We start from the raw sequence: 21,530 nt of genomic DNA on the forward strand, positions 1-21,530 counted from the left end.
TGGGAGACTTTTCTTTGTTTTTACACATAGCACCTCCTTTTCTTCCTCATACCTCTCTTCCATGGCCATCTTCTAGCTGCCAACATCAATAAGTTAAACTGCTAAATTTAATGTTAATCTAAATTCATCCATTTAATTCAGAGAGCTGTTTGCAAGAAAAAGCTTTCAGTCATCGTTCATGGGAAAGGAAGGATTCTCATGGCAGTGAAAGAGAAAAACTTGGGGTCTGGCAGACTGATGATGTAGTTCCAGACAGGAATGTGCTTGCTTGTTTGTTTGTTAGTTTTTAATATAGTCCCTTCCCTTTTTCCTTGCATATATCAGTAAGACAATAATCAGGTTATGCAGCAAAACATTTCCATCATTTTTTTTGGCCAGAATTTTGCGTGCAGCTCCAGTGTCACAGAGCATCTGTGTGACCTGTTGCCTCACAGTTGTCTGAAAATCTGGGCATTCTCTGCATTTTGTAAGAATCCACCCCTCCAAGCCTGGTCTGGATGACTTCTGCACTCTCTCAGCTTGTCCCAGCTGGCATCAGAAAGTTTTCCCAGGGGCAGGAGGTAGCATGAAACAGAGCTGAGCTGTATCAGGTCGTGCCTGAACTCCACTTACCCCACAAGAAGGCTAATCCACATTGGGTTTGCATAGCACCCTACTTTTTAAAGGAATCTTTTACTAATGAGTTCATTCACCTCGCTAGAAACGGCTCTGCAGAGCTGGGCACTGGCTTTTATCTGTCCTCTGAGCCCACCAGCAAAGCACACAATCTCTCCCAAAGCAAACACATTCCAGTGTGAGTACCAGCAGATGGAATAACAAGCTCTGTTGGCATGGATAAGGTTATTGCTTGAGAAAAAATTGCAGGATTGGACCCCTAAGGAGCGAAAGTCAGCAGAGGACGGGGCTGACAGGATGCTGTGTGTGCTCTGCAGGGCCACCGTGTCCACTACCCACTCCATGGCCTGCTAACATCTCAGCCTTGCTTTATGAAACAATCCCCATGTTTTCAGCTCAGGAATGGGTCTCTTTTGGAGTTCCAAGGCAGTTATGTCACAGCTGGGGCAGCTGTTCAGCAGCCACCCGAGCCAGCGGCAGTTCCTGGTGCTGCCTTTCCAGGGGTGAGCTGGATTTGTGCATCTGTGGGTCCCAGCACAGGGGAGGAGCATGAGGGAGCCTGACCAGCTCAAAAAGTATTTCAGGGAATGCCTGTGGATGGGTTTAAGCTTCCCAGCAAGGCACTGCCTGAGAGCTGGTGCACAGTGCACGTTGCCTGCCTGTCTTTCAAGGTGGGAAGAGCTGGCACGTTTGACCATTCCATGGATTTCAAAACATTGCTCCAACACAAGCACACCACCCTCTGCACCTGGGGATGCAGGGAGTTCAGGGTGATGTTTCAGCCATTTCCCTACAGCTGCTGGCCCAGGGCTTGTGCCTTGCTGGAGTCAGCCATGGGATGAGATGAGCTGACAGCCCCAGTGAGGACAGCAGGACAGCGTGGCCACCCACAGCCTTTCACACGGCCCCTCAGAAAGCTCAGTGTCAGTGTGCAGAGACCTCAGAGTAAAACAAGAGATGTTCTACAGCTCACAGATCCCCATCACAGCTCCACCACCCACTGGTGTCTCCTTCTGTGAGGTACCTGTGCACCAGCCAGGCAGTCTGTAGCATGTGTTGGCAGCACCTTGTAATTTCACCCAGTTTGATTCTCTAGATGTGAGACCTCTATCATGAAAGAAAGCATGGTAAAAAGAGTACAATTAGCTGAAAGTGGAGATGGTGCCTCATTTCTCACAGTAAAGGGAGCAGAGGATGCATACAACTTCATTTCAAATACTGTAACTTACTCATTAACCCAATTTTTCAAAACACGTGGTGTGCACTCCACACGATGTGAATGAAAGCATGAGCACATACATTCCTGTCAGCCTCCTTCTGGCCATTTCTCACAATGCCTCAGAACAGCACAGCAGACCACACTGAATATGAAGTTTCCATGATTAACCAATGGATTTCAGTGCTGTGATTATGGTTTGACCAAAGATTATTGCTTTGGTTCAGTACTTCAGCATCCTCATCATCAAATGATCACATTGCAATGACATTTTCCTTCACACAGTGATTTCATTCAAAGCAGTGTTTGCTAAGAGAGACAGCTGAGTTGAGGTCTTCAGCACTTCTGGAGTATGGGAGGGTTGCAGGAAGTTTGATTTAAATAGACCCCATATATTATTTTTAGTAAAAGGCCTTATAAACTCAGAATGAAGTTTATACTCAAAAAGCCCTTGTTATAGAGGCCCATGCTAAATAAGCATGGACCTCAAAGTCCATTTGGACTAATCAAAATCCAGTTCTTGACCTCAAAACCAGGATGAGAAGAGGAATGATGCTGTTAGGAGAGAGGAGAGGTGCAGGCCAACAATGAAACCATAGTTTCAACTATCAATACTGTAAGCAACACTTTCATTTGGAGAAGAAATATTGATTATTTCCATTCATTGGCATTTAAATATTACTGCTGTTTATCAATGACATGTATTATTATTATTATTTGGGAACTTAAACAATTTTTTTTTAATTTGGTTTTGTACAAACCATGTGATTTATTATTTTAAATTTTGAACTTGCAGTATGAAAGCACATTGTAATAAGAAGTCATTTAAAGTTGACGTTAAAAACTCCAGATTTCTTTCTCATAGTGGACTATTTAGTGTTTACCTGACCATAGCTAGCAGCCAGATATAAAAAATAGAGATGCCAGTCAAGGTTCAGGACATTCACTGAATGTCACAGCATCACTCAGTCCTGCAGTTTTGACCAAAATATGTTATGCAGATGATGATGGGCTTCAACTCTTTGAAATGGTAATTTTTGAAGTGGAGGCATTTTAGGTGGAGATTGTCCAGTGCACAGCTTGCCTGACAAGCATCCTGCCCCATGCCTGCCACATCAGAGATATTTTATGTGGTCAAACAGTGGGTATGAGTCAGTTGTTGAGTTTTGGCTTTGTTTTAAAATCATTTTGAAGCTGATCATCCTGTACAGGAGACAAACTGAAATGCCTTTGCAAACATTACACATGTAACTGAGGGCAGGAACTGAGTGGACCAAGCACAAGAGCCTCTGTTAAAATAGCTGGCAAGGCAGACCAGCTGGAAATATTTCTCTAAGGGTGAGCCAGTCTGGGTGGCACCACTGAAGGAGGCAAGTTTGGGTGGCAGCTTTCAGACAGTGCATGGTGCTTGAACTGCATCCTGCCTGCATGTATTTGAAGAGGGAAAATGGGGGGACTCTGAGCTGCATGCATTAGTTTTACACTTTTTAAAGAATTTCATCTGGTTGTTGGAGAAGCCCCTAATCCTGCAACACTGAGTGACAGGAACCAGGCCTGGTTGAACACTTGGCTGGTATTACACAGAAAGACCACTCCAGAGCTGAACTGCCAGGTCAGGCTTGTCTAAGAAGAGATTTTTAAGGCATCTATTTTTCAGTTCTAATCCTTTATGCTATTCCTAAGTTTATTCTTCTGGGCCAATTCCACATAGTCTGCCTTTATGGAAACAGCTTCTTTAAACACTAAAAGAAAATGATGCCCTTTGGTGCTTTTAATTCACTGTCTTTGCAGTAACTCGTGCCAAAAAAAGGTGGCAGGGGAGCCCTTATAAAGCTCTATTAATTGAAATAAATGAGCCATGCTTTGGAGAACAGTGTACCATAGAGGAAGGTCTGCCTTCTGAGTCCTGCTCCCATAGATGTCCCTCGTGATTTCAGGCATGTCATAAAATCCACTGTCCACCTCATTTTCCCACCTTATTAAGAGGGGCCTGAGGCTGTTCTTTACCAGAAACCTCTGGGTGTTGTGAAGCCCAACTCAGTGCTTCAGAAGTACGTGGAGGACCTGGAATTTTATTTTGAAAACCATAGCGAATGCTAGTCTTTCCCAGGGAATGGTGTTTATGAGCATGCTTTCATTAGTCCCTTATCCTTTTCTTTTTCATTTGTGTCTGGAAAAATGTGTAGAAAATCATTTCATGGGGGCCTCTGAGAGAAATGATCTTCTTGCAGAGTGGGAGCTCTTGGGGATCATGCAGTGGCAAAGTCAGCTCCCCAGCTCCACCAGACAGAAATAGAAAAGCCACACTGGCCTGAGGGTGGACTTAAAGCCCCCACTGGCCTTAGGCTGGACTCAAACACTTGCATTTTTCCCAGCTCTTTCATTTGTATGTTCAGTCCCAGAGAAAGGGAAAGGTGAGCAAGGCAGGCAGAGAAGTAAATGTCTGCTCCCTTCCTTCTCTCCTTCTCCCCAAAGATCATTTCCATCCACCTGACTTCTTTCCCAGATATGGTATCATTTGCTTCTGTGACTAATCTCTGGGTGGGAGAGAAAATTATTTTGAAAGTTCAAGAGAAACATAAGCCTGCACATTTATGAGTGTTTTTCTCCTCTTCCCTGCCTCTGAATGACCAGAGTTTTATTATTCCTCTTGACTGCATGCTGAGATAGGTACTTTCCTTTCAACCAGGGCCTGATCCTGGCAGCAGGCAACAGAGGCTCCAAACCTGGGATACTCTTTTAATGTCTGAGTCTTCCATTAACACCAATACTTTGACCTTCCCCTCACCTTCCACCCCCCTTGGTGTTACTGCTTTTGGATAAAGATGGCCTAGGAAGGGTGAGGTTCCAGGGAGAGTTAGGTATTTTTAAGAGAAACCAAAGAGGGCTCAGAACTCCACTCTCTTCACGTGCATCATGATCTCACTTCATGTGTGTTTTTACAGGGCTGCTCAACCCCAGGAGGACCCAGGTGCTGGTGTCACCACTGAACCCCCCAGTGATGGGGAGCCAAGCTTTAGCTCCAGCCCCAGGCCCTGCAGTGAGAGGGGCAAATCAGACCCAGTGCCACAAACAGGGTCTAGAACAAACGGCTGGCTGTCCATGAACTGCTTGGAGGAAAAGGCAGCAGCAGGATAAGGGTATTAACGTGGATTGGATCCTGCCCTCAGGGCCACAGCTGGCCCAGGCACAGCCAGAGAACACAGTCAGCATTGTGCATCCTTCAGTCCACAACCACCATGCAGAGCACACGTTGTCTGAACAAATGGGTCTTCATGGGATCCTTCTGGTTGAGAGATGATATCACAGATTATATCTGTGTCCACTTTAGGCCTGGGCTGTTGCTAAGAGAAAAACAATTCTTGGCAAATTCCTCGAAGTGCTTGCCTCCTACAGTTTGGCTGAAGACAGTTTGTTCAAGAACCATGGGTAGGTGTGAGTTTCTGTCTCTTCGCCTTCTGAGAATTGTTCTCGCCAGTGCAAACTGAAGATGATAATGGTCCCATTAAAAATGAGGTGAATGCTCAGGCTGACATGAGTGGGTGGAAAGGACTTCAAAAAGGATGAATCTGGGGACAAACCTACCCTTGCCAAGACAAACAGCTGCAGAGAGCTGCGGGAAAGAAAAAAGGGCACTGCTGTTCAAAATGATTCAGTCAAATAGGGCTGATTGAGGCTGCATATCCATCAATTCATAACAAAAACCAATGGCTTTCATATGAAGAAAGAAAAGGTACATCATATGTCACACAGGAGGACTGCAGAACTGATATCATTAGGACAACAGACTGATATTCCATAGGAGAGACAGAGATATGGGATGAGCACAGAGCAGAAAGCTCTCACTCTCCTTCCTACATCTGTCTTTCATTTGCTTTGCCTCTATCTGCCCGTTGTTGATTTTTTCTCACATTATCTTGGTCCCTTTGTTCAAGCTGTATTTCATTCCAAGGAGGTAGGGAGCTCCAGGTGTGAATGAGGGCTGTGAGCATGAACTCACTGTCACAGTTATTATTGTTATCATTCCTCTGAAAACCAGCCTGGTGGAGGTTTGGCTCTGTGGAATTTGTTCTGCTGTTTTAACTGTATCCTTGTTGAATGTGGAAAACGGAATGAAAGTGGAATGAAAATGTGGAAGGGGGAACGAAGTGCAGTGCTTTGCACAATGGCTTCACCCAAAGGTGCAGCCTTAGCTAGTGAAGTGCTGGCATGCTGTGGAGCAAGATTCTGAGATTGCAGGATTGGGACCTGCTGCTCAAATGAGTCAGGTGTTCAGGACTCACTGATTTTCCTGGTAATGGGAGAAACTGTATGTTAAAAAAGTCAATACAGAATTTTCAATGCTCTATAAAGTTTCAATGTTTTTTATTTTAAGACCCCAGTGATATTCAGTAATTGTATTCCCACCATCCAGCTATTTAGCAATCTGAACAGATGCTATTGTTACTATTACTATTGTTTCCATTACTGGTGGTAGACTTGTGGATGTCTGGTTATTTTTGTCTTTGGACACCCCCTGTGTACATCTCATTTGGCACAGATATTTTAATGCATTTTTCAGTGGTTCCCTCTGCTCCAGTGGAACCCCTGGAGATGTTATGGAGCCCCTTTGTGTGTGTTGGATGAGCACATCTCTGTGATCAGTCTGGAGCAGACAACTGCCATAGAGCTGAGCTCCAGCTTTTCCCCAGCCTGGCATGATGTGTTCAGTCCCTCCACAAACCAGGTGCAGCTCAGCCATTATCCAGGGGGGATTCAGTGCACAAGCAATGGTGTGTTTTCCCTCTGATCTGCCACAAATATCCCTTTGCCAGGGCCAGGGCTAGCCCATGGCTGGACCACACAGACTCTCCAGATGGGCTGACACTCCAAAGATAGGATGGCAAGCAGCTTTGGCGGTCTGGTTGGTATTTCAATAGATGGACTCTTTTTAGCTTTGTTTTTCAGGAGTTGCCCTTCTATTTTGCAACAGGCCCTTCCTGTGCCATGTTTAGCTCATTCAAACCAGCTCCAGTGTTTACACCTCCCACTGCATTTCCTACAGTGGATATTTCTAAAGCAGCTTGGCTGGTGGAGTCCTCTGCAAATGGTGTGCTAAAGACCAAATGATTTAGCACATAATTAAGAAGTAAACAATGATCAGCAAGAAGTCTGCAGTCGAGACGTGGCTTGGATGCAAGAAAAAGCAATATGCCAAGAAAAATGAGTAAATCTGTGTGTCTTTATCTTGATGTGGAGAGGCAGCTTCTGCTCCATCCCCAATGGAGACACAGTTCAATGGGGATTTTTTTTTGTTTTGCCACTGGCAGCAACAGTGGTTCAAAGGACACCAATGGGAGAAAAGAACTTCCTGCAGCCACCGGGAGGAAGCATGGATGCTCCACCTGGGCTTTTGCACACACTCCAGCTGGTTTGTGTGGAAGGGATCATTTCCTGGCCCTTCTGCCCCTTGTGCCAGACAAGAGATGGTTCTGTGTGCCTCAGCACCAGTGCCTGAGCTCTAACACCAGTGACAGGAACTGGTGCTGCTGGTGTAGCTCCAAGGCTTGCAGTGCTGCTTTACAGTACCCAGGCACATGGATTTAGTAGTGAGGGAAGGGAGTAGTTAGAAAGAAAGAGCTTTGCTCTGCTTTCTCCATGTTTCATCCCATGTTGGTTTTGGGCATAAAAGAAACAGCATGCCTAAGCCCCACAAACAGAATGTTCCTTTTTTTCAGTGATTACCTAGCTTTTAGTGCAAAGGAAAGAATCAAGACACACAAGATTATTGTGCTATGGATTTATAATAACATTTTATTAATATATTATGCTACAAAAATATTTTGATAAAATAATATTAGAAAGCATCTTTTTATTACACTCTTCAAAACAGTTCACAAAAGCAGGAGGCGGAACAGGAAAAAATATCTGAAATATATTTGAACTGAAAACTGACAAATATGCAGTGTGAATTTTGGTGTGAGCATGATCTGCAGGATGGTTAATCTGTCCTGTAGAAGGAAAGTATTGCCTACTTATTGCAAAGACCTCTCTGCCTTTAGCTAGATTAAGGTGCCTCCTGAAATGTTAGTCATAGAAAAGGCTGAATTTGGGTTGGGACAGAACACAGACAACACACACCTGTAAATGTACACACACCACACACACACACACACACACACACCCTATGATCTCAAACTTCAGCAAATTATCTTTCTGCTTCAGTTAAGCTGAAACATGCTTAAATTGAAGCTGGGTTTTAGCACACTCCATGGAACATTGATCACTTCAGAGATATGACAAGACCATACAATTTTTGGATATAATACAGAAATGCGGTACTAAGCAAAGTTTGGCATGGTAACACTTATGCTGAGATAATAACCTTGGCACTTTGGTTTCTCTAACATAAATATATGATGGGAAATTCCTCCCTAACAGTGGTATATGGTAATGACTGAGTCATATCACTTGACTAATCAATGCACTAAACATAGATTAAGTTCTCCCTCTTTCTATTCTCTCTTTCTCCACAATTGTATACTGAAGAACTTAGATAAATATACAACTCTGTACCTTGGGTGTTCCTAAATTACAGTGGAGCTTAGAGGAATGGGAAGGGAAGTTCAACAAAGCAGATTTTTGACACCTGTATAAAGCATAGTTATCATAAATCATGTTCATCATTTATTGCCAGAAGACTTATTGCATTATTCAACAGCTCTAGGGATTGAAGAGAAACTACTTCAGTCATAAAATATAAAATACCTTCTGTCCCAGCTTACTGACTGGTTCTCCAAGTGGCAGTGCATGTTAATATAGTGTCTGTAGTTAAGCAAGAAAAGCATTAAAACACTGGGAGGGGAGAGATTAGATTTGTTGCTGATGATATGATATTATTTATTCCACCAGGGCAAGATCTTGGCAGGTACACAGCATTTGTTGATAATACTACAGTCACATTTAATGTGAATTATGTTGGTGTCCCTTGCAACAGTGTTGAGAAGATGAATCATGAGACCACTGAGCTTTGGACTCACCCAAAGTTGTGTCCTGGACTGCCAGACACTGGGTGACTCTCCTGATGCTGATTCTCAGAGATAAGCAGGGTCACCAGCGTTTGCTATTATATGTGGTGGGCATGAATGTTTTTGCTAAATCTCCTGCTCTTGGAACCTTGTGATAACATGGGAATCTGAGCTTTCCTTTGGAAGGAAGAGTTGAGTCAGTGTTTAGTTTTCTGAGAAACCCACAGAGGAAACTGAAGCCACCTGAAGCTGGTAGTCAGTGCTGCTTCCAGAGCACATAGCAAATCTGGTCCAGGTTTTAAAGTCGTGGTTTAGAAAACCATCAGAAATTCAGAAATCATGATCCATTGTGACAGAGTGCATAAGTCTGTGCTAACCACTACTACTGTGTTTTAATTAATGCTGGGCTGCCACAGCTGATTGCTAAACAACTCATCAGCCACAGTGAGGGTTCATTATCCAGCATTGCTCTGCACACAGAATTGAAGAAAGGGACCCTAAGTTGTACTTCAGGGTAAGACAAGAGGATAAAAGAGTGTTTGGTTAGAGACCTGTGCTGAAGCCATTCATGTGGGGTTCCTGAGATAGGATCTACAGACACCTACTTAACCTTTAAGTCATGTCTCCTCCCTGAGCCAGAGAGAGCTCAGATACTGAGGGAGCTGCTTCTAGGTGGAAAAAATCAGGTGTAGACCCCAAATCCAACAGACACCTTGTTTTGACACCTGGGCTGCACAAATGTGAGGCACCAGCACAAGGGTTCTAGTAAAATTCATTAATTTCCCAGAGTTACAGAGAAAATGCCAGGAAATGCAAAGATGTTAAAACATACATTGATATCCAAGCCATTTACATCCTGTGATAGCCAAACATACCACAGTATCTGAGCTAATGAAAATTGAATATTACTGTGCAGAAAACCTCACTGGTGATAAAAGAGTGACTATTCTGTGCAGCACAGTGACAGCTGGGAGTGTGGAGAGATTTGTGTGCTCCTAATATTAAAAAAAAGAAAAAAAAAGCCCCAGAGGTTTATGGAGAAAGCCACAAATTGGGGAACTTCAGAATTGTCATTTCTAGTCTTGGTCCTGTTGTTGGTTTTCCTTACAGTCTTGGACAAGTTGTTTCTGTTTTCTGCTCTTTTTTCTCTCCCTTATCTTTACATGGTCTTGTCTATTTATACTGTAGGCTTTCCAACACCTGGAATTATTCCTGGGATAGCACCACAGAATAATTTCTGGATATGATCTGGTTACAACAAATAAAATTCAATGGGTTTTGGTTTGTTGGCTGTTCACTTTTACTACATAACTTATCATCACCCTTTAGATTTACCTACCTTATATCCAGTTACAGTCTTGTAAATAAAACATTATAATTCAGTTTTCATCTCTGCCTTGAACACATCAGGAGAACCAATAATCTTTTTAAAATGCATTACTGTTAAATTTGAAGGTCTCTTAAACCATAATATTCAAATGAAGGCATTTCTAGAGTAATAGCTCAAATAAAACCAAAATGAAAGTTCTCAAAATATGTTTTCAATATCCATCTCTGTGCAATAAATATTATGCAAGGTGAATGGCTTCTGTCCAAAACTAACATCTCTAATCTTCTGCTAGCCAAAATACACAATATGAAAGTATGCACGGGGTCTGTTTGAATCTCACATTTGGGGCAAAGCTCAAAGTTTTCCATTCAGCCTTATCAACTGTTGGGGGAAGCTGTAGCACTCTGTGCTATTACCCACTGAAATACCTGCACAGCCTGCTGTCAAAAATAGAGCAAAGGCTGGGATGCACCATGGGGTCCAGTAGGGTAAAAAGAAATTACCTGTATTGTCCCTGGCCTTTGCAAGGCAATGGGCTGGGATGCATGATGGAAATGCTCAGTATTTCATCATGAAATCCTGTGATTTTTGCAGTCTAGTTTCTTTCTAACTTGCTTTCATGAAATAACTGGTATGACAACAAGCAAACTGTGAGTTCTGAACTCTCTCTCACTGCAGAGTCTTGCAGATTGCATGGAATCATCTGCAGCTCCACAGACCAGGCTGTAGAGCTGCTGGGAAACTTACAGGGTTGTTTTCAGCCAGAATTTTACCAGTGACATTGCTATAATTATCATCATTTTCTTTTTTCCAAAGTGAAGAAGCACTGATTTTCTTAGTGCTTTTAAAGAAAAGCTTGTATTATATTTTTCTGTTTTGGAGACTTCTAAAAAAGATTTTTTCATCACATAGTTTTGATTTTTTGTTTGTAGATACTTAGGAAAAACCCCACAATTTCAACCAAAACTCATTTTATAAACTCTTGTATCCAAAGAGATTTGTCATCATGTTCTGATAGTGAAAGAACATCTACATAAACATAATTATTTTGTTTTTAAACATAATTATTTTTAAGATGGCACCGGGTTTTTTTTTCTACATAGATGTTGTAAATCTCATTCCTCAACAACAGCTGTTTGGATAGGGAGCACATTTTTCAGTGAGGGTAAGGTGTTGTAACTTTTCCAGCTAAGTCAGGTACCATAGTTTAAAAGTGGAAGAATGTTCTGCATGTCTCCATAAGATAGGGGTTAGTTTGATTCCTGTGGTGTTGAGCAGAATTTGGACAACACATAATTATTTCAGCACAGAGATATCAGCTCTATCAGCTCTATGGTAGCAAGAGAAAGAGGAATTTGTAGATGTTTTTTCCCTCCAGGTTGTCCATGGGCATTAATACAACTGGTACAAAGGAGTTCTAGAGATTAACAGGACTTTACATCTTTATAATCTATAGACAGACCAAGCTCTCTTCTCATTTCTGCTCAAAAAAGTTGTAGGCTTATACTTATATAAAATGAGGGAGAGAAGAAAATAATTCCAAGTAGGATTATTCCAGACTTTAAAAGCAATTTTTTATTAAGAAAAGGGTGTTTTAATATGCGTTAGCTGGGGAATTAATTTCAGGGCAAAGGAGGAAACTGGTAATTTCTGAAGACGTTAAATAGTTTAGTTAAAGAAAACAGGGGGAATGTAGAGGATTATCCTGAATAATGACTTAGTATGGCATGTAAAAAAAACCTGGTATTTTAGACTGTGGCAGCTAACGAGTTAAGAATGGACTTATTTTTCTAAAGGGCACAGGCCCCAGAGAGCAGGATCTGCTTTATTCAGTGTAAGATATGCTAATGAGATAAAAGAAGTAAAATAAAGAAGTTCAGCAGAAATGTACTTATTGGACAGTTGCTGTAAAATGTAATGGTTAAAGAAACAAAGAAAGCATTCATTTGGTGTCAGTTCAGACATTTGCAGAGTTGTCAGAAAACAAATATAGAAAATATTAATTTATCTGTTTCACCATCGCTACTGATTAATAGGGATGTTATTAACATATACAACAAGAAAAATAAGTTTACCAGTCGAATAAATACATTTTTCTTTTTCTTTTTTTTTCTTTATATGAACATGTATATTTTACAAAACCCCATAGCACTATGGGAAATAAAGATCCTTCTACAAAAAGAAGATGTAAGTCAGTGTTACAATAAAGCTTTAGAGTTTCAAAATGTATCTGGGCAAAGAGACAATATCAGCTAGAAGGCACTACTGAGTCACTGAGAAGGTCCAGCTTGTAACTGTTGTCTTAAACTCCAATTTGTTCATAAATTATCTCTCTATTCCAAGGGATTGCATGTAATATAGTGTGGTCAGGAGGGCTGCAGTAGGCTCAGGAGAAAGGAAGCTATGGCCATGCAGAGAGGAAATGTTACTGATGGCCGGGAAAGCCTGGCTGGGGCTGAGCTCGTGGGCTGGGATGGGCGCTCGGGACGCGGCCTCTGATCCAGCTGGTTGGAAATCCAGATGGGAGGCTTGACTGTGATGTAGCCATTGGTTATCCTGATGTAGGAAGGCAACGTGGTGGTGCTGGAAGAAAACACAAGAGAAGGAAATTAAACAGGAGAATCCTTATCTCTACTTTGTGAATTGTCATCCCAAGTGGTAGCAACCACAATGGCAATTCCTATTATTATTATTATTGTCATTATTATCAGTATTATTTTATGCACACATTAGACACCAGAGAGAGACCCAGAGACTGGTAACTGTGATGATGTGGAAACAGCTCTGATCCAGGAAGTCCCTCAGCTTCTGTTGACAAAACACAACCAAAGGAATGACTGCTCTTAATGTATCTGACACACAGCTCTCCATTTTTAAGCATCCATTACTGGCCAGCATCAGAAATGGTGCTGAATGTATCCTCGTGCTGACCCAGGATGACCTGATTCTTATGTCCTTTCTTCCTACCATAGGTGTGAAAATTTGCCATGTCTCAGTGACATGTCTTATTCACCATGGACCACATACTGAGTGACCAGGAGGGTCCAGAATACATTCCTTCCCTGTTTCACAAGCCTTAAAGAACTTCCCAGGATCCCCTTACACAACTGATAACCTTGAGCATGGGAGATTGAGCAGGTTCATTTCTTTTCCTGGCTTTAAGCTATTTTGGATCAAATCACAAAGCCAAAACCAGACTCAGTTGCTGTTAGGTTTCCCTGACTCTGGATTTGCCTCAATAGCAGTGTGATTGCTTATTGATTGTAGCTTGAGTTAGTACTTTGATTTGAATTTGCAGGTTGGAATTCATCATGACTCCCATGACACTGGAGGTCAGAAAGGTCCATTTACGATTGATTTGGAAGTTTAAACTGTAATCTCCATTTCATAAAATCCCCCCACTGCATCCATTACTGGATGATCCATAATCCACCAGTTGTCAGGGAGCAGCACAACCAAGCATGCAAACTGCACAGGGTGGATTTTGGACTTAAACCCAAGACATTCTGCTGAGAAGTGACGAGAAAAACGCAAGGGCCCCTGAAAAAAAAGATGTGACACTAATACCCGTAGATTCTCTAAAACTTGCATAAAGGGGATTTGGAGGCACTGAAAATGACCTTCATATAATTTTTAATGGGCTAAGAAGCTATAGAGTCCTATAAATATTTAGCTACAGTATCCAGGATCTTGGCCTTGGAAGGAAAAGGTTGTGTCTTGCGTAATATCAGATGAAAGGAATAACATCTTACTACAGATTCATGCACAGAAACAGAATTTAGAAGGACTAAAGGCTTTTGTCTTTTTCTGTCTAAGCAATACCAAGATGGATTTTAGCTGAGATGCTTCAAATGTGCTGAGTCAATCACAAACTGAGGAGATCAGAGCCCACCCTGAAGAGGGCATTGGTCAACATCAAATCCCATGGACAATCCCTGTACACTTCACCCTGAGTTTTGGGAGAAGTCACTTCATTTCTTCCCTCATCCTTTATACTGTCACCACAGCTTCTGGGTGGGACAGTGCTTCTGCAGCTAGAAGTGAACTTAACTAATGTGCAATGAATTGGAGTAAAAAGGGAAGGCAGTCTTCAATTAAAGACAGGAATTGCTTCATGGGAGCAGATAATCCATCTGAGCAGTGCTAGGATTCTGACACTGAGGAGCAGTGCTTGTTCCAGAGGAACAAACTGCTGTGAACAGAGAACTCTGCAATCAAGGCTTGTTGGAGAAAGTTCTCTGAATTCCTGTGGTGAGTGGTTGGTTTATGTCTTGAAGTGATGATATAAGACACCCAGCTTTAGAGTTTCTGCTATATTGCATCAGGATTGCTGCAGTCACTTAACACAAGGAGCTGATCTGCCATAAACTAATGCTGCTGTTTCCAATCTGCCTGGCAGGAATGGCACCGGATTAGGAACTGTGTGGCCAAGCTCCTGTAACATAAGTGACATCATTCCCACAGTGAACACAAAGCACCATTAAAGCAAACTTCTGACAAAAAGAGGTACTGCATGCTCGTGGTAATCCAACACAAATGCAGTCAAGCTTCAGTTTCTGATCCAGCTCTCATTTATCCTGCTGAGTGATGATGTGGTGCACAGGTCTGGCAGCACTGACATGGGATCACAACTTGGGTTTTCCCCCTATACCTGGTTTCTCTAAGGTAAGCATGGATTGGTGTTTGTCCTCATCTTTTGGTACTGATTGCCACATTACAGAACTACAAAATTTTGCCCTAAATTAAATTTTAAACTACAAGGAGGGTCTGATTTTTAATTAAATTTTAATTAATAAGATTTTTATTTTAAAAACTCATCAAAATGCCATTCTGACTTCCAGTTTGGGTGTAGCCTGCTCTTGACACATTTTATGGGCTTGATCCTCCAGTAAGATTAAAGTTTCCCTCGCACAAACTTTCTACTCCTCAGGGATGTTCTGTGCACACAGGCTGGCCAGGGAACCTGCAAAAGCACCACAAGCCCACTCATCAGCCAGCTACATCTAAGGGATTCCTAAAGCAGCCTTAAATCAACATTTGATGTCTCTGTATGATGTTTCTGCATTCTAGTCAACTTCCATAAGTGTTTTGGTTTTGTTTTTTTGGGGGATGATTTTTTTGTTGTTGTTGATTGGTTGATTTTTGTTGATTTTCTTTTCTCCCTTATTCAAGGACCTGAGAATTGTTGACCACTTCTCCTTAGTTAATGAGGTTATTTTCTGTTTTCAAGACATTACATTTGTATAAAAGCATTCTTGTTAAGATAAATACTGTTAGGTGGGGTTGTTTGTTTTCAAAAACTCCTTGAGTGCTTTACAAGAGAAGAACAGTGTGTTTCCACTAACGTCTACAAAGCATTTGCTAATAGCAAATGAATCACAGCTTATCCATTAAAAACATTTTCTTAATGTACTTTTAGCTGACTGCCAAGGTGGTTTAGAGATATTTAAAGAGAATTATCCCTTTTACCGAATGCTACAAGTCCTTGTAAAACCTCTGGTCCCAGTTTTTAACTAGGCTGTTTCTGTAGAGAATGGGGAGAGAAACCTTTGCAGAAGCTGGTCCACCTCACTCCAGTGCAGGTCTCTAGGGAGGGTCTTACTCCTGCTCGATGTCTTTCACTTCCTAGGCATTACAGAGGGGCCCTGGACAGCCAGGCTGGATTATAACCTGATCTTAGAGGTGGCCCTGGTGTCAGGAGATGAATTCTGCAAACTCCCCCTGAGCACGTTTGCATGTCCATGTAGGATCTCACTGACCCTTGGACATTCCCTAAGGATGAAGCAGAGTTCCCTGAACTCAACCAGAACTTTTCCTTGGAGAGGATTTGAGTGTTCCTGAAATGAACATAGAGAATAATAAAAATGAATCAGAGATCTGTGGGATAATAATCTAAATTATTATCACGTCTTCTCTTGCCAGACCAGGATATTCTGTATTTCAGCCTTGTATGTCTGATAAAATATCTTTAATAAAACATTCCACATGATCTGTGGTTAACAGGCAACCACTGGGTCTGCTGTTCATACCTCTCTTTTTTGCTTCTGTGTATGGGATTGTTTTAAAAACTTGGAAGACTCCAGGTAGGTTTTAGCCAAATGACCTGCGGTATCATATTCATGAGCTTGTTCTTTTGATCAGATAATAGGGCAGTTTTTCAAATCAGTGCATTACTCATACATTGTCTTACTATCATTAGAATGTGTAAAACTTTCCCCAAAAATGGGGCCTCAGGCACATGCTTTGTGCACAGATTCTACTGAATGCAATTACATTATTCAAGTTCTCCAAGCTGAGGGTGTGCTGAAGCACCTTGATGGTTTGGGAGCATTTTAAAGCTGAAAAATAAAACAAACACACAAGCAACACATTGAGAGAATTTCTGCTGTGGTTTGTCTTGTGAGGACTTTGATGAGAGCTCACAAACTAATTTTTAGCATGACTTGGTTCATCCATGTCAGCAGGGTTCATCTGACCACAGCAGAAGGACACAGGTCAGGACCAGAAGAGTCTTTCTGGCCCATCTTCCCAGACACAGGAACAAGATCTAAACCCCTCCTGACATTTGTCTCATCCAGCCTCAAAAAAACAGTGATAATGATCCAATTCCAGACTTTGTCCAGCCATCCATTCCAGCATTTCACCATTTCTGATGCCCAAAATTACTGCTTAATATTTCATCAAATCTCCCTTGCTACAGTGTAAGGTTCTTGTTCCCCAGGACAGGTTTATTCCTTTTCTCTTCTCAGAAGCCTTTCACATACTTGGAAAATTTAACCATGTTTCACCTCAACCTTCTCTTTTTTAAACAAACAATTCCCTTCACCTTTCTTTGCAAGTCCTCAAGTGCTTTCCCTCTATCTTTTCCTCTGCTCTGCCCTGTCTCTGATCCATGTCTTCTCTGGATGAGAGCATGAGATGCTCCAAACTGGAAACAGTAGGCCTGGGTGAGATCCCACCAGCCCTGTGCTTGGTGCAGTAGGTTCCACTGCCTCTGTATCTGCCAAGTGGCTGAAAAACAGGCAACCTCCAAGAGGACAGACAGTATTGGCACTGCTTTTTGCCTCCAAAGTCCAAACCACCATTATGGTCCCAGGAATTGTTCTGAAGCTCATGGAAAACTGCTGGTTCTCTGAGGGGGTGAGGACCAACCCAATTATTGTGATATTTCTATCCATTTTTAATCTTCTGCCATGCCTTGGTCCCAACGTGGTTCTGTTCAGGGTGGAGGAAGTAACCCTTTCAAGTATAACTTACAAAGTGTTTGGGGATTTTTCTGGATCAAAGGAGCTATGTAAACACAAGACAACTATTTTTAATAAATGTAAGCAAATGTTGACTCAGACAGCCTTTCTTACAATAGCATCTGATGAAAGAAGCTAGATTGAAACCTGAAAAATGCATGCTTCAATTGAAAACCTAAAAAGCTAGTAAAGTGAAAGAAAATTTTTGAGTAAATACAATAATGACTGTTTTGCATTTGTGATTTGATGTTAACCTTATGATGGCCAGGGGTTTTCTTAAGTGATATTAAGCATATGCTTCCTGTTTCTTTTCAAACAGAATTTGCCAGACTTTTTTTTTCCCCCCTTTTTATTTAATGAACAGATGTGAAAGGACTGATCACATTATTTTTCTGGTGATCAGAAATAATGTTCTTCAAGTGAAGACAATTATTCTTGGAACTAAGCAGGCCTCTTTATGTCACCAAAATTTATTCATCAAGATTTGAAAAATACATCTGCTTAAAGTGCTGGGACCAACCCGTTGCAGTCTGTAAAGGAGGTGGCTGGCAAGAAGTCTGACCACACATTTGAAGGAAAAGAATAGGTGCTCAACCAAGAGTTAACAGGAGTCTGTTGGGGGGGTAAAAAAATCACTAGAAAAATGTCACAAGGATTTAACTTTGAAGACAACTAGAGTAGCCTTTTAAAAGGAACATGAAATCCCCATCTTCCAAAATGTTCATATAATTATTTCATGTGTTTCTGGGATTCTTTAGATCAACACAGGCTCTGTTCCCCCCATCCCTCTCTTCATCATTACCTTCCTTACAGACACTGTTCTTGCAGCCTGAGGGATAGATCCTGCAGGATGCTGAGTCCTGTGGTCCCAGATGAGCAGGACTGTGAGCACGCAAATACCAGAGCTTCCAGCACTAGTATTCACATACTTACAACTCAGCACATCCTAAAGCTCTTTGTGGGACCAAGGCCAAGAGGCTCATGCTTTCACAAGGTTCAGTTCATTAAAAAAAATAATAATCCAACCTGGATCTGATTAGGGAATCCAGTTTTTGGTCCAGAGGAGGCCACTGCTTATTTGCAGTAGTGTAGTAAACTGCCTTAGCTAAGTGAGTAAGCACAATCACACACTGGTAGGGGGCCAGCAGAGAAGATCTGGCATGAGCCAAAGAAGAGCCTTCTCCCTGCTATTTTTTGGTTACCCCTGGGTCACTGGGAGCCTGGATATCTGGCCATGTCCCACAGTGCAAGCACCCAGCCTCCCTGTGAGCAGCACAGCCTCAGCCATGTGATGGACAGAGGGGTCAGCAACAGCACCAGAAGCATTTCCACAGGCCTTCACTGTCCATCTGAGCTCTCCTGATGAGACTCAAGTGGGAACCATCTCCATCTGAGAGCAGTGTCAAGTCTGATCCTGCCTTTTTTCAGTGCTCTGGCTCCTCTGGGGACTGACACTGAGCAATTCCCCCTGTTGAAGCAGGCACCTGTGAGCCTTCCTCCTGTGCAGAGGCAAAGGGCAGAGCAAATACCCTGGCAGAGGACTAATCCCCCACCTCTGCTTGTTAGGACATCTGCCATGGCTCATCTCTAGGAGGACAGGATACCAAGGGAAAAGATGGAAAAGGAAGCACAATTTTCACCAGGCAGTGGCTCTGAAAGCTGTGAGCAGCATGCCACAATCATGAACCACACTGTCAGCAGGTACTGAAATGCAGCTGGGGAGCAGGACACTGCACACAAGGATGGGATAGTTAAATGTGCCATAATAAATAAAGAGAATCACAGGCAGTCCTGCAGCTGACTGGCCTTTAGTAGGATTTAAAAGGTGGCCTTAATTGTGGCTATGCCATGCAGGCTTATAACCAAAGCTCTTCAGCTGTATTCCTGCTACAGTTCATAGGGAACAAGACATCTCCAGAGGACAACCTTTCCCCACGAAGGCATGACTCTAAGGTTGGTCAGATGAGCTGCTTCTATAGATCTCTGTCTCTGGAATTCAGGTCTCCTGAATCCCAACCAAGCTCTGGCCCCACTGGGAGCCCTGACTGGTAGAGATGGGTTCCCAAATGGGATTTGAACAGCAGGGTGGGGAAGAGGAAAACTGCTGATGCTGCAGTGCAAAAAGCAGCTGCTGGTGGGACACAGCTCCCCTCTGCAGTCCTGCAGCAGCTGCCCAACACCAGGCAGAGCAGGGCTGCAGCTGCTGTCCCTTCCATGGGATCTTGGCTCTGGAGTTTGACACGAAGGAGGAAAAGGTGGCTCACTTGGATCAGGGGCTCCAGGGGGGCCATGATGGTGTAAGCAGGAGGAGGCTCAATGCTGAGATGCAGCTCAGATTCCTCTGGTGCAGTTTTGGGCCCCTCTCAGCATGGGCTGTGGGCTGGAAGCCAGGAGATTTGGTTTTTATCCCCGAGTCACCCACTGAGGAGCCATCAAAACCTCGTTAAATCACTTTAGTGCTACGACTCCCCTGACTCTGCTCTGAGTCAGGACCTCGGAGCGTTGGTGTGACACCACCAGCATTAACACAACCTGAAGTGTTTTGCAGGCACTGGCTCTGATTTGCAGGTCCCAATGGCTCAGGCCACCTGCAAAACATCTCTGTGATGACAAATTCAGCCCTGGAGAGACACTGACCTGCAGTGAGGCTGAGCAAGGGCATCCTGAAGCCACAGGTGGGTCACATCGTTAAGGCAAAGTGGATCATCTGCTGTGGGGCCAGAGAAGGGGACAGGGATGGATGGGGCAGTGGGGTCTGCTGCATCTGAGACAGGGAAAGGGGACTTTGCTGTCACAGCAGTGCAGCCTGAGGGCTGGGGAACACAGTGGACAGGGGGATGCATCCAGCAGGCAGGGAATGAGCAGGTGAGAAACAACTCCAGCACAGCCCAAGGGCCTTTTTCTGAGGTGAACTTCCAGTTTGTGGGAAGGATTCCTGCACCTCACAGTCAGATTTAGCCTTCCCCACCCCCAGAGGAGACTGTGCATGGCCCTTCTCAAAGTCCTGCCCCAAAGTCCTTTAGGAAAACCCAGTGAATACAGATCCTGCACCCACACCTGTGGCTGTGGCAGAATCAGGCCTGCTGCTCCTTTCCAGACAACTGCAGAATGGTGTAAAAACATAGAATGCTGTAAAAACCAATAACCTTTGAAGCACACCCTCTAGTAATTACCCCATTCCCATCTAATGACTAAAAGATGTTATATTCTTCTCTGATATGGCAACAACAAAGATTTTGACCTTATTAAAACCAGCCCATCAGGAAACTACATGTCATCCTTAAAAAAAAAATAGGTAAAAAAAGAAATTAAATTCTTTAAAATCCCTGTGAAGAGTATTCAAGATACTGTAGCTGAAGACCCATGATTTGTAGTAGTGTCTGGGTGGTCCTGAGACAGGAGATGACAACATTAGCTCTTTCTTTTGCCCTTCTAAGAAATGCTTTGATGATTCTCTAATATCCTAGGAATATCCCCTGTGATTCTGCAGTGGGACGAGGCAATCACAGAGCTGGGATAATGCATCCCAGTTTTACCCAGGCCCTTGCTAAGAGGGGATAGCTCAGAGCCCTTTGTTCTACCACTTCTGCACTGACATCTGAGCCAGGATGTGCTCACAATAGTCTAAATAGTGATGTGGGCTCCAAACCATCCCCAAACTCGCCCCCACCCGCTGCACACATCTGGCTGTGTACCTGATTTGTGCGTGTGATTAAGGCACTCATCATCACAGCTCAAATAACCATGGACTTGTTCCACTGCTCCTTGGACAGATAATGACTGCATTAGGGCAGCCAAAGTAAGCAAGAACATCAAGGGCACAAACACAGATGGGCTTAGCATTGGAAAAACCCTGCCAGTGAAGATTTTTGGGCAACCTGTTGATACACAACGCAAGGAGTTAATTTGATGGAGCTGCAACCAGGTGGTTTTGAACCAAATCCCAAGCATGAGCAGAATATCTGGTTTTTGTCTGTATTTTGCAAATTGCCTGCTCTCACCAATACAGCCTCACATGCAAAAGAATTTATATTTTTGGGGTGGTCAAAACTGTAATCCATATTTTACATCTCGGGCTCAGCTTTTCAATTAATTAGAACCAGAGTGACTCGCTCTGC

The 21,530-nt window shown here is 42.9% G+C and overlaps 1 protein-coding gene across 1 annotated transcript in view; it reads right to left on the minus strand.

The window, feature by feature from the left end:
* Positions 1-12,259: 12,259 nt before the first annotated feature.
* TRABD2B (TraB domain containing 2B) overlaps positions 12,260-21,530 on the minus strand; it is a 260,371-nt gene continuing 251,100 nt past the window's right edge. The window contains exon 7 of the mRNA XM_071436682.1: positions 12,260-12,751. Within this exon, the coding sequence (XP_071292783.1) occupies positions 12,535-12,751 (217 nt within the window). The 3' untranslated portion in view covers positions 12,260-12,534. The remainder of the gene's footprint in view (positions 12,752-21,530) is intronic.

This window comes from Agelaius tricolor, unplaced genomic scaffold (assembly GCF_023055355.1).
Source record: "Agelaius tricolor isolate 1412-34295 unplaced genomic scaffold, bAgeTri1.0.p SCAF_11, whole genome shotgun sequence".
Taxonomy (NCBI): domain Eukaryota; kingdom Metazoa; phylum Chordata; class Aves; order Passeriformes; family Icteridae; genus Agelaius; species Agelaius tricolor.